At 48.3% G+C, this 13,877-nt stretch overlaps 1 protein-coding gene across 4 annotated transcripts in view; it reads left to right on the top strand.

The window, feature by feature from the left end:
• The first annotated feature begins 3,480 nt into the window (after positions 1-3,480).
• The window catches only part of LRCH1 (leucine rich repeats and calponin homology domain containing 1), a 290,465-nt gene continuing 280,068 nt past the window's right edge, over positions 3,481-13,877 (top strand). Inside the window, exon 1 of one of the 4 annotated variants that reach the window (XM_040341251.1) lies at positions 3,481-4,100. In XM_040341251.1, the coding sequence (XP_040197185.1) occupies positions 3,842-4,100 (259 nt within the window). In that variant the 5' untranslated portion in view covers positions 3,481-3,841. The remainder of the gene's footprint in view (positions 4,101-13,877) is intronic. The other 3 variants (XM_040341250.1, XM_040341253.1, XM_040341252.1) reach the window with 3 other exon arrangements.

The raw sequence follows: 13,877 nt of genomic DNA, 5'->3' as shown, positions 1-13,877 counted from the left end.
CATCACTCTTTCTCTTTGTTCTCCTTTCTTTCCCTTTTATCTCTCTCTATCCTAATTTCTTGCCCCCCCTCCCCCCATTCCTCTCTCTGGCCATCTTTCTTAATCTTTTTCTTATTCTTATTCTTTCTCTCCCTTTTTCTTTGTTCCTCACCTTCTTTTCCTTTCCCTTCCTTATATTCTCTATTTGTATTCCTTCTATTACTCCTTGGTGGGGGGGGGGGGGTTTGAGTGGCAATGCTGGGGGGAGTTCTGATCAGCCAACTTAGGTGCTCTTGATCAAGGTCACCTGCTGATATGTAGTGGGGACTTTTAATGGCAACTCTAATCCCAGGTAGTGCTACTCACTGTGTCTCCGACTTTGTGGTGTCTTGTAGCAGTGACACTTATGCCGAAATCAGGAGATATGGTCTCCTCCAGCCCCTCCCACTTCACATTACTTGCCAGTCAGCTGACCTCTAGTCTCTGCCCCCCAGCCATGCCGTGAACTGAATGGGCGGCTGCGAAGAGGCTAAGTGGGAGGCCGCGGGCTCCAGGGACAGCCCTGCTGGGCGGTCGCAAAATGGCTGTGAGATTGGTGCGGGCTTCAGGAACAGCCCAGAATTCGGTGACCCCTGGCAAATCATCATTTGACCCCCAGGTTGAGAACCACTGCCTTAGACCTTCTGCATCCAGCTCACTGCTCCTTATGAGTAGCCTTCCTGAAATAGGATCACTGCAATGACCTCTGGCTTGGGTACACTTCTCCCAGGTCCTACAGGGCAGTGGTTGCTAACTTTCAGACCTCACGGACCACAAAACTCACAATTTTGAATCCCAAGGACCACTAACATGAATTTGACATGCCTTATACACACAATGCTCCGACTCTCTGCCCCCCTCCCCCTGGATAACACTGCAGCCTTATACACACAATACTCCAGCTTTCTGCCCCCCTCCCTGCACTCTGCATCACACCGCTGCCTTACACAGACTCATCATTGCATCTCACCTCCTTATCCAGCCATGTGCTTAAGCTCCATACTCCCTCCCACAGTCTGTGTTCAGTGCTGCCATTGAAAGTCCCCTCTTTCTCCCACTCTCTGCACTACTCCTGGTGCCTCCCTCTGAGTTCACAGATGAGGCATCAGGTATCAATGCTGGAAACAGCATTGGGTGGTATACATCTGCCACAATGTTGATTTGTGGCAAAACCCCTGGGGACCACCAACATTTTCTCATGGACCATCAGTGGTATATCAGATCACTGGTTGGTGACCGCTGCTTCGGGGGATAGCCTCACTTCAGGGAACACTTGGCCTGGCCTGAGGACCTTTTGCAACCCACCTTCTCCTCCACCAGTCAGGATGGCTATAGCTGGCTAAAAGGGACCTAGGACCTGCTTACACCAGAAACTATTCTGGAACAGAGACACCTAGTGGCAGATTAGCTAACTGCACCTGCTTAGAAGCAAAGCATTCCTAGACATGTGGCTGTGGGGTGGGGAGTGCCATGGTTGCTTATTAAAGCGGAGTTCCACCTAAAAATGGAACTTCTGCTTAACCCACTCCTTGCCCCCTTACATGCCACATTTGGCATGTAATTTTTTTTGGGGGGGGGGGGAGTGGGGGCTTCAGGAGAAGTGGGACTTCCTGTCCCACTTTCTCCTTCCGCCGAGGGGCTGGTAAGGCGAATAGCTTAATCGCCTTATTGCAGTCCCTCCCTGTAGGGGGAGGGAGGTGGGTGCCAAGTAGAGGGAGGTTGGTGCTGAGTAGAGGGAGGTGGGTAGGTGCTGTGATTATGGCTCCCTCCTCCTATGCAGTGTCATGTTGTGAGGGGGGAGAGGAATGGATGTGATGAGTAGAGGGAGGTAGGTGGTGAGTAGAGGGAGGTGGGTGGGTGATGAGTAGAGGGGGGTGGGTGCAGAGTAGAGGGAGATAGGTGCTGAGTAGAGGGAGGTAGATGCTGAGTAGAGAGAGGAGGGTGGTGAGTACAGGGAGGTAGGTGGGTGGTAAGTAGAGGGGGGTAGGTGGGCGCTGAGTAGAGAGAGGTGGGTACAGAGTAGAGGGAGGTAGGTACTGTGATTATGGCTTCCTCCTCCTATGCAGTGTCATGTGGTAAGGGGGGAGAGGGATGGATGTGATGAGTAGAGGGAGGTTGGTGGGTGGGTGGTAGGTGGTGAGTAGAGGGAGATAAGTGGTTGCTGAGTAGATGGAGGTAGGTGGGTGGTGAGTAGAGAGAGGTGGATGCAGAGTAGAGGGAGGTAGGTGCTGAGTAGAGAGAGGTGGGTAATAAGTAGAGAGAGGTGGGTGATGAATAGAGAGAGGTGGGTGCAGAGTAGAGGGAGGTAGGTAGGTGCTGAGTAGAGGGAGGTAGGTGGGTGATGAGTAGAGGGAGGTGGGTGATGAGTATAGGGAGGTAGGTGGGTGATGAGTAGAGGGAGGTGGGTACAGAGTAGCGGGAGGTGGGTAGGTGCTGTGATTATAGCTCCCTCGTCCTATGCAGTGTAATGTGGTGAGAGGGATGGATGTGATGAGTAGAGGGAGGTTGGTGGGTGGTGAGTTGAGAGAGGTGGGTGCAGAGTAGAGGGAGGTAGGTAGGTGCTGAGTAGAGATAAGTGGGTGCCGAGTAGATGGGGGTAGGTCGATGGGTGGTGAGTAGAGAGAAGTGGGTGCAGAGTAGAGGGAGGTAGGTAGGTGCTGAGTAGAGAGAGGTGGATGATGAATAGAGAGAGGTGGGTGCAGAGTAGAGGGAGGTAAGTGGGTGATGAGTAGAGGGAGGGAGGTGGGTAGGTGCTGTGATTATGGCTCCCTCCTCCTATGCAGTGTAATGTGGTGAGGGGGAGAGGGATGGATGTGATGAGTAGAGGGAGGTGGGTGGTGGGTAGAGGGAGGTAGGTGGGTGATGAATAGAAAGAGGTGGGTACAGAGTAGAGGGAGGTTGGTGGGTGCTGTGATTTGGCTCCCTCTATGCAGTGTGATGTGAAGAGTAGATGGAGGGAGGTAGGTAGGTGGGAGAAGAGGGGTGGATATGAAGAGTAGAGGTAGGTATGAGGGATGGATGTGATGAGTAGAGGGAGGTAGGTGGGTGCTGTGATTTGGCTCCCTTCTCCTATGCAGTGTGATGTGGTGAGTGGGGAGAGGGATGGATGTGATGAGTAGAGGGAGGTTGATGGGTGGTGAGTAGAGGTAGGTAGGTAGGTGGGTGCTGTGATTATGGCTCCCTCCTCCTATGCAGTGGGATGTGAAGAGTAGACGGAGGGAGGTAGGTAGGTGATGAGTAGAGGGAGGTGGGTACAGAGTAGAGGTAGGTAGGTAGGTGCTGTGATTATGGCTCCCTCCTCCTTTGCAGTGTAATGTGCTGAGGGGGGAGAGGGATGGATGTGGTGAGTAGATGGAGGTAGGTGGGTGCTGTGATTTGCCTCCCTCCGCAGTGTGGTGTGAAGAGTAGATGGAGGGAGGTAGGTAGGTGGGAGGAGAGGGGTGGATATGAAGAGTAGAGGTAGGTAGGTGGGAGGGATGGATGCTGAGCTGTGACATGAGCCCGCAGTCACACTGTACAGAGGATGTGACCAGTCCCAGCACCAGGCTCAATGACAGAGGAAAAGTGGGCAGGAAACTGTCTGTGCTCCATTGTGTCGTATGACAGACCAATGAGGGAGTGGATGCCATGACAGCTCGGGGGGACCTGTGAAGTTGTGTGACAGGAAGCAGTGTGTACCGGAGGAGTGCAGGCTGTATGCCAGGATATACGGCGGGGAGGACATGCGCCCTGTGCCTGCACACTCCCGGCGGCAGGAAACCCTCCACAGGAAAGCCGAGTGACCGCCTCACCGGACTATCCGCTCTCCTCTCTCCGGGGGAACATGGCGACTCTGGGCACCGAGTGTCCGCCTTACCCCAACCTTCCCACCACCACCGCTCTGCCCCACACCCCGTACCACCACCCTACCACCGCCCTGCCTCACACCACCAACTTCACCCTCAGTCTGCCGCTCAACCGGGGCCTGGAGAGGGCGCTAGACGAGGCGGCCAACTCCGGGATACTCAACCTCAGTGCCAGGAAACTCAAGGAGATTCCCCGGAGTACCGGGAGCCACGACCTCACCGACACCGTGCAAGCAGGTGAGGGGACCGGGATTTGTGTCACGTGTGTCCTCCGGAGAACTCCTCATTGTACCCCCTACACACACCTTTCCTCTACTGTGTACTCATCTCCGCTACTGTATACTCATCTCCACCACTGTATACTCATCTTCTCTACTGTATACTCATCTCTACCACTGTATACTCATCTCTACCACTGTATACTCATCTCCACCACTGTATACTCATCTCCACCACTGTATACTCATCTCCACCACTGTATACTCATCTCCACCACTGTATACTCATCTCTACCACTGTATACTCATCTCCACCACTGTATACTCATCTCCTCTACTGTATACTCATCTCCACCACTGTATACTCATCTCTACCACTGTATACTCATCTCCACCACTGTATACTCATCTCCTCTACTGTATACTCATCTCCACCATTGTATACTCATCTCTACCACTGTATACTCATCTCCTCTACTGTATACTCATCTCCTCTACTGTATACTCATCTCCACCATTGTATACTCATCTCTACCACTGTATACTCATCTCCTCTACTGTATACTCATCTCCTCTACTGTATACTCATCTCCACCACTGTATACTCATCTCCACCACTGTATACTCATCTCCTCTACTGTATACTCATCTCCTCTACTGTATACTCATCTCCACCACTGTATACTCATCTCCACCACTGTATACTCATCTCCTCTACTGTATACTCATCTCCTCTACTGTATACTCATCTCCACCACTGTATACTCATCTCCACCACTGTATACTCATCTCCACCACTGTATACTCATCTCCACCACTGTATACTCTTCTCCACCACTGTATACTCATCTCCACCACTGTATACTCTTCTCCACCACTGTATACTCTTCTCCACCACTGTATACTCCTCTCCACCGCTGTATACTCATCTCCACCACTGTATACTCATCTCCACCACTGTGTACTCATCTCCACCACTGTATACTCATCTCCACCACTGTATACTCATCTCCACCACTGTATACTCATCTCCGCCACTGTATACCCATCTCCACCACTGTATACTCATCTCCACCACTGTATACTCATCTCCACCACTGTATACTCTTCTCCACCACTGTATACTCATCTCCACCACTGTATACTCTTCTCCACCACTGTATACTCTTCTCCACCACTGTATACTCATCTCCACCACTGTATACTCTTCTCCACCACTGTATACTCTTCTCCACCACTGTATACTCCTCTCCACCGCTGTATACTCATCTCCACCGCTGTATACTCATCTCCACCACTGTATACTCATCTCCACCACTGTATACTCATCTCCTCTACTGTATACTCATCTCCGCCACTGTATACTCATCTCCACCACTGTATACTCATCTCCTCTACTGTATACTCATCTCCTCTACTGTATACTCATCTCCGCCACTGTATACTCATCCCCACCACTGTATACTCGTCTCCACCACTGTATACTCGTCTCCACCACTGTATACTCGTCTCCACCACTGTATATTCCTATCCACCACTGTATACTCATCTCCACCACTGTATACTCATCTCCACCACTGTATACCCATCTCAACCACTATATACTCATCTCCGCTACTGTATACCCATCTCCACCACTGTATACTCCTCTCCACCACTGTATACTCCTCTCCACCACTGTATACCCATCTCCGCCACTGTATACTCATCTCCGCCACTGTATACTCATCTCCGCTACTGTATACTCATCTTTACCACTGTATACCCATCTCTACCACTGTATACTCATCTCCACCACTGTATACCCATCTCCACCACTGCATACCCATCTCCGCCACGGCATACTCTTCTCCGCCGCTGTATACTCGTCTCCACCACTGTATATTCCTATCCACCACTGTATACTCATCTCCACCACTGTATACTCATCTCCACCACTGTATACCCATCTCAACCACTATATACTCATCTCCGCTACTGTATACCCATCTCCACCACTGTATACTCCTCTCCACCACTGTATACTCCTCTCCACCACTGTATACCCATCTCCGCCACTGTATACTCATCTCCGCCACTGTATACTCATCTCCGCTACTGTATACTCATCTTTACCACTGTATACCCATCTCTACCACTGTATACTCATCTCCACCACTGTATACCCATCTCCACCACTGCATACCCATCTCCGCCACGGCATACTCTTCTCCGCCGCTGCATACTCTTCTCCGCCGCGGCATACTCTTCTCCGCCGCGGCATACTCTTCTCCACCACTGTATACTCTTCTCCACCACTGTATACTCCTCTCCACCGCTGTATACTCATCTCCACCACTGTATACTCATCTCCACCACTGTGTACTCATCTCCACCACTGTATACTCATCTCCACCACTGTATACTCATCTCCACCACTGTATACTCATCTCCGCCACTGTATACCCATCTCCACCACTGTATACTCATCTCCACCACTGTATACTCATCTCCACCACTGTATACTCTTCTCCACCACTGTATACTCTTCTCCACCACTGTATACTCTTCTCCACCACTGTATACTCTTCTCCACCACTGTATACTCTTCTCCACCACTGTATACTCATCTCCACCACTGTATACCCATCTCCACCACTGCATACCCATCTCCGCCACGGCATACTCTTCTCCGCCGCTGCATACTCTTCTCCGCCGCGGCATACTCTTCTCCGCCGCGGCATACTCTTCTCCACCACTGTATACTCTTCTCCACCACTGTATACTCCTCTCCACCGCTGTATACTCATCTCCACCACTGTATACTCATCTCCACCACTGTGTACTCATCTCCACCACTGTATACTCATCTCCACCACTGTATACTCATCTCCACCACTGTATACTCATCTCCGCCACTGTATACCCATCTCCACCACTGTATACTCATCTCCACCACTGTATACTCATCTCCACCACTGTATACTCTTCTCCACCACTGTATACTCTTCTCCACCACTGTATACTCTTCTCCACCACTGTATACTCTTCTCCACCACTGTATACTCTTCTCCACCACTGTATACTCATCTCCACCACTGTATACTCTTCTCCACCACTGTATACTCTTCTCCACCACTGTATACTCCTCTCCACCGCTGTATACTCATCTCCACCGCTGTATACTCATCTCCACCACTGTATACTCATCTCCACCACTGTATACTCATCTCCACCACTGTGTACTCATCTCCACCACTGTATACTCATCTCCACCACTGTATACTCATCTCCACCACTGTATACTCATCTCCACCACTGTATACTCATCTCCACCACTGTATACCCCTCTCCACCACTGTATACTCATCTCCACCACTGTATACTCCTCTCCACCACTGTATACTCCTCTCCACCACTGTATACTCATCTCTACCACTGTATACTCATCTCTACCACTGTATACTCATCTCCTCTACTGTATACTCATCTCCGCCACTGTATACTCATCTCCACCACTGTATACTCATCTCCTCTACTGTATACTCATCTCCTCTACTGTATACTCATCTCCTCTACTGTATACTCATCTCCGCCACTGTATACTCATCCCCACCACTGTATACTCGTCTCCACCACTGTATACTCGTCTCCACCACTGTATACTCGTCTCCACCACTGTATATTCCTATCCACCACTGTATACTCATCTCCACCACTGTATACTCATCTCCACCACTGTATACCCATCTCAACCACTGTATACTCCTCTCCACCACTGTATACTCCTCTCCACCACTGTATACCCATCTCCGCCACTGTATACTCATCTCCGCCACTGTATACTCATCTCCGCTACTGTATACTCATCTTTACCACTGTATACCCATCTCTACCACTGTATACTCATCTCCACCACTGTATACCCATCTCCACCACTGCATACCCATCTCCGCCACGGCATACTCTTCTCCGCCGCTGCATACTCTTCTCCGCCGCGGCATACTCTTCTCCGCCGCGGCATACTCTTCTCCACCACTGTATACTCTTCTCCACCACTGTATACTCCTCTCCACCGCTGTATACTCATCTCCACCACTGTATACTCATCTCCACCACTGTGTACTCATCTCCACCACTGTATACTCATCTCCACCACTGTATACTCATCTCCACCACTGTATACTCATCTCCGCCACTGTATACCCATCTCCACCACTGTATACTCATCTCCACCACTGTATACTCATCTCCACCACTGTATACTCTTCTCCACCACTGTATACTCTTCTCCACCACTGTATACTCTTCTCCACCACTGTATACTCATCTCCACCACTGTATACTCTTCTCCACCACTGTATACTCTTCTCCACCACTGTATACTCCTCTCCACCGCTGTATACTCATCTCCACCGCTGTATACTCATCTCCACCACTGTATACTCATCTCCACCACTGTATACTCATCTCCACCACTGTGTACTCATCTCCACCACTGTATACTCATCTCCACCACTGTATACTCATCTCCACCACTGTATACTCATCTCCACCACTGTATACTCATCTCCACCACTGTATACTCATCTCCACCACTGTATACCCCTCTCCACCACTGTATACTCATCTCCACCACTGTATACTCATCTCCACCACTGTATACTCCTCTCCACCACTGTATACTCATCTCTACCACTGTATACTCATCTCTACCACTGTATACTCATCTCCTCTACTGTATACTCATCTCCGCCACTGTATACTCATCTCCACCACTGTATACTCATCTCCTCTACTGTATACTCATCTCCTCTACTGTATACTCATCTCCGCCACTGTATACTCATCCCCACCACTGTATACTCGTCTCCACCACTGTATACTCGTCTCCACCACTGTATACTCGTCTCCACCACTGTATATTCCTATCCACCACTGTATACTCATCTCCACCACTGTATACTCATCTCCACCACTGTATACCCATCTCAACCACTATATACTCATCTCCGCTACTGTATACCCATCTCCACCACTGTATACTCCTCTCCACCACTGTATACTCCTCTCCACCACTGTATACCCATCTCCGCCACTGTATACTCATCTCCGCCACTGTATACTCATCTCCGCTACTGTATACTCATCTTTACCACTGTATACTCATCTCCACCACTGTATACTCATCTCCACCACTGTATACTCATCTCCACCACTGTATACTCATCTCCACCACTGTATACTCATCTCCACCACTGTATACCCCTCTCCACCACTGTATACTCATCTCCACCACTGTATACTCATCTCCACCACTGTATACTCCTCTCCACCACTGTATACTCATCTCTACCACTGTATACTCATCTCTACCACTGTATACTCATCTCCTCTACTGTATACTCATCTCCGCCACTGTATACTCATCTCCACCACTGTATACTCATCTCCTCTACTGTATACTCATCTCCTCTACTGTATACTCATCTCCGCCACTGTATACTCATCCCCACCACTGTATACTCGTCTCCACCACTGTATACTCGTCTCCACCACTGTATACTCGTCTCCACCACTGTATATTCCTATCCACCACTGTATACTCATCTCCACCACTGTATACTCATCTCCACCACTGTATACCCATCTCAACCACTATATACTCATCTCCGCTACTGTATACCCATCTCCACCACTGTATACTCCTCTCCACCACTGTATACTCCTCTCCACCACTGTATACCCATCTCCGCCACTGTATACTCATCTCCGCCACTGTATACTCATCTCCGCTACTGTATACTCATCTTTACCACTGTATACCCATCTCTACCACTGTATACTCATCTCCACCACTGTATACCCATCTCCACCACTGCATACCCATCTCCGCCACGGCATACTCTTCTCCGCCGCTGCATACTCTTCTCCGCCGCGGCATACTCTTCTCCGCCGCGGCATACTCTTCTCCGCCGCGGCATACTCTTCTCTGCCACTGTGTACTCGTCACCACTATATATTCACAACTACTCTGTACACCTTACCACCATTGTATACTAATCTCCTCCAGGGTGTACTCCTCTCCACTGCTGTGTACTCATCACCACTATACACGGTGGATTTGATGTAAAACAATTGTTAAAGAGCAGCTGTCATCTCTGCCCTGCACAGAGACACAGCAAGGTGAGGGGCGTGGTGGCAGCGGGTGAGGGGATGCCCGCTTACGGGCACTGCCATGATGGGTCTGAAATGACAGGTGCTCTTTAGATGTAAGGACTTCTTAGCGGTACTCAGAGAATCTCTAATATCTGCAAAGAGATGAAGGTTTTCTGTTTAGAATAGCAGAACCGATTCAGTCATACAGTTTGTAGTGCACATAGATCTGAAAAACAATGGGATAAAGAATATTCCTGAACCTTGTTTTATCTCATGTGCAATTGTATGACTGCATCAATGCAGTGCATGTTATCTCAGCTTGGATTCATTGAATGAGTTTACCAGAAATATTAGTATTACAGAATATACAGCCTCGTGCTACATGACTGAGCTCCATGTCATGCGGAATAAACACAATTATTAATGTATCTCAGTCATGTAGCACGAGGCTGTATATTCTGTAATACTTCTATTTCTGCCACTATATATTCACAACTACTGTATACTCATCACCACCACTGCTGTATACTCATCATTAGGGTTGTCCCGATACCGATACCAGTATCGCCGTCGTTGCCGCAACTGTCCCCCCCCATATCCAGCCATGTACCCCGTACCTACTGTAAATGATGCCGCCGCGTTAATCACCGCGCGGGGAACATTACAGTCAGCTTTCGTTCAAATAGCTGTTTTCCCCGCCGCGCATTGACACTCCCCCCTTGGACGGATCTGTCCAATTGCGAGCAAGGGGGAGTGTCTCTATACACAGCGCGGCGGGGAAAACAGCTATTTAAACGAAAGCTGACTGTAATGTTCCCCACGCGGTGATTAACGCGGCAGCGGCGGCATCATTTACAGTAGGTACGGGGGACATGGCTGGATATGGGGGGGACATGGACATGGCTGCATGTGGGGGGGGACATGGCTGCATATGGGGGGGACATGGCTGCATGTGGGGGGACATGGCTGCATGTGGGGGGACATGGCTGAAATATGTTTGGGGACATGGCTGCGTACATGGGGGACATGGCTGGATATGTGGGGGACATGGCTGCATATGTTTGGGGACATGGCTGCATATGGGGGGACATGGCTGCATATGTTTGGGGACAATCAATGATCTCTTCATGGTATATTATAATCAATGTATATCTTTCATGGTATTTTATAATCAGTGTATCTCTTCATGGTATATTAGAATGTATCTCTTCATGGTATATTATTATCAATGATCTCTTCATGGTATATTAGAATCAATGTATATCTTTCATGGTATATTATTATCAATGATCTCTTCATGATATATTAGAATCAATGATCTCTTCATGGTATATTATAATCAATGATCTCTTCATGGTATAATATAATCAATGATCTCTTCATGGTATATTAGAATCAATGATCTCTTCATGGTATATTATAATCAATGATCTCTTCATGGTATATTATAATCAATGATCTCTTCATGGTATATTAGAATCAATGTATCTCTTCATGGATTCTCTGTGGCTGATACTTTACAAAGCCATTTTTCCATAGACTTTTCTTTGTGTGAGGTAGGTCACCAGGTCTTTCCTCAAATCTCTGCCATTGCTCGGGAGCAGCATGCTGAAAGTGGTAACATGGGCATAGCCTATTTGTACACAAACACCAGGGCTAATTTAGACAAGAACCTACCAGCATGACTTTTGGGGAACCCGCATGAGAACATGCAAACTCCATGCAGATAGTGTCCTGGTCAAGATTAGAAACAAGGGTCCATATTCAGAAAGACCGGCGTAAATTTGTGTGGGCGTAGCGTATCTTCTTTACGCTACACCGCCGCAACTTAGACAGGCAAGTGCTGTATTCACAAAGCACTTGCGCCCTAAGTTACGGTGGCATAGCGTAAATGGGTCGGCGTGAGCCGGGGCAATTCAAAGTAGGCTTGGAGTGGGCGTGTTGTATGTAAATAACTAGTGACCCCACGTATTTGACGTTTCTAACGAATGGCACATGGACGTATCCCAGTGCGCAGGCTCTAAATTACGCCAGCTAGAGATACGCCGAACACTGCCTACGATGTGAACGTAAGTTACGCACAGCCCTATTCGCAAACGTCTTACACAAACGACGGAAAATTCGATGCTGTCCCGACGTCCATACTTAACATTGCGTACGCCTCATATAGCAGGGGTAACTTTACGCCAGTCCGACGCCTTACGCAAACAACGCAAATAGATACGCCGGGCGCAACTACGTTCGTGATTCGGCGTATCTACCTAATTTGCATATTCGACGTGTAAATCTACGGAAGCGCCACCTAGCAGCCAGCGTAAATATGCAACTAAGATACGACGGCGTAAGAGACTTACGTCGGTCGTATCTTAGCAAAATTCCGGCGTATCTTGTTTTCTAAATACAGAAAAAAGATACGCCGGCGCATCCTAGAAGTTACGCGGCGTATCTCTTTCTTTCTTTCTGAATCTGGCCCACGAACTCCAAGCACTGATTTATTTTATTTTTTTAAATACTTGCTTTAACCATTCTTTTCTATTCTTTATTACGTCTCAGCGCAGCCAATCTCTTGCAGCCATTTCCTGACTACATGTCACTGTCCAGTGTGGGCTCCCTGATGGAGGTAACAATTGGACATACCTGTGTACTGAGTGCCAACAAGGCCACTACTAGTCTACACTGAAGGCAAATGTGTCAGGTAGAGCTGCAGGATTCTCGCCAAACTGAGAATCGTGATTTTTTATTTATTTTTTGGCTTAGAATAAAGATCACGATTCTCGCGGCAGAAAATCTTTCACATTATACAAAACAATTTGGGCTAACTTTACTGTTTTTTTTTTTTTTTTATTCTTTTGAATTCATTAACCACTTGTCCACCGGGCCTATTTTGGCACTTCTCTCCTTCATGTAAAAATCAAAATTTTTTTGCTAGAAAATTAATCAGAACCCCCAAACATTATATATATATTTTTTTAGCAGACACGCTAGGGCAGTGATGGCGAACCTTGGCACCGCAGATGTTTTGGAACTACATTTCCCATGATGCTCCTGCACACTGCAGTGTAGTGGAGCATCATGGGAAATGTAGTTCCAAAACATTTGGGGTGCCAAAATTTGCCATCACTGCCCTAGGGAATAAAATGGCGGTCATTGCAACTTTTTTTTCTTGCACTGTATTTGCGCAATAATTTTTCAAATGGGTACATTACAAGTACTGGTGCAAATGCTTGGTGTCGGCACATATACCAATGATAGTATCGGTATACGTCTGCAGACCCTGGCCATCTCTTGTACTATGTCTGCTGTCTCTGACCACCTCTTGTACTATGTCTGCTGTCTCTGACCACCTCTTGTACTATGTCTGCTGTCTCTGACCACCTATTGTATTATGTCTGCTGTCTCTGACCACCTATTGTATTATGTCTGCTGTCTCTGACCACCTCTTGTACTATGTCTGCTGTCTCTGACCACCTCTTGTACTATGTCTGCTGTCTCTGACCACCTCTTGTATTATGTCTACTGTCTCTGACCACCTCTTGTATTATATCTGCTGTCTCTGACCATCTCTTGTACTATGTCTGCTGTCTCTGACCACCTCTTGTATTATGTCTACTGTCTCTGACCACCTCTTGTATTATGTCTGCTGTCTCTGACCACCTAT

The sequence above is a fragment of the Rana temporaria genome, chromosome 2 (assembly GCF_905171775.1).
Source record: "Rana temporaria chromosome 2, aRanTem1.1, whole genome shotgun sequence".
Lineage (NCBI taxonomy): Eukaryota > Metazoa > Chordata > Amphibia > Anura > Ranidae > Rana > Rana temporaria.
Note: the sequence above shows the minus strand (reverse complement) of the source record. Positions and strands in the feature narration are given on the sequence as shown.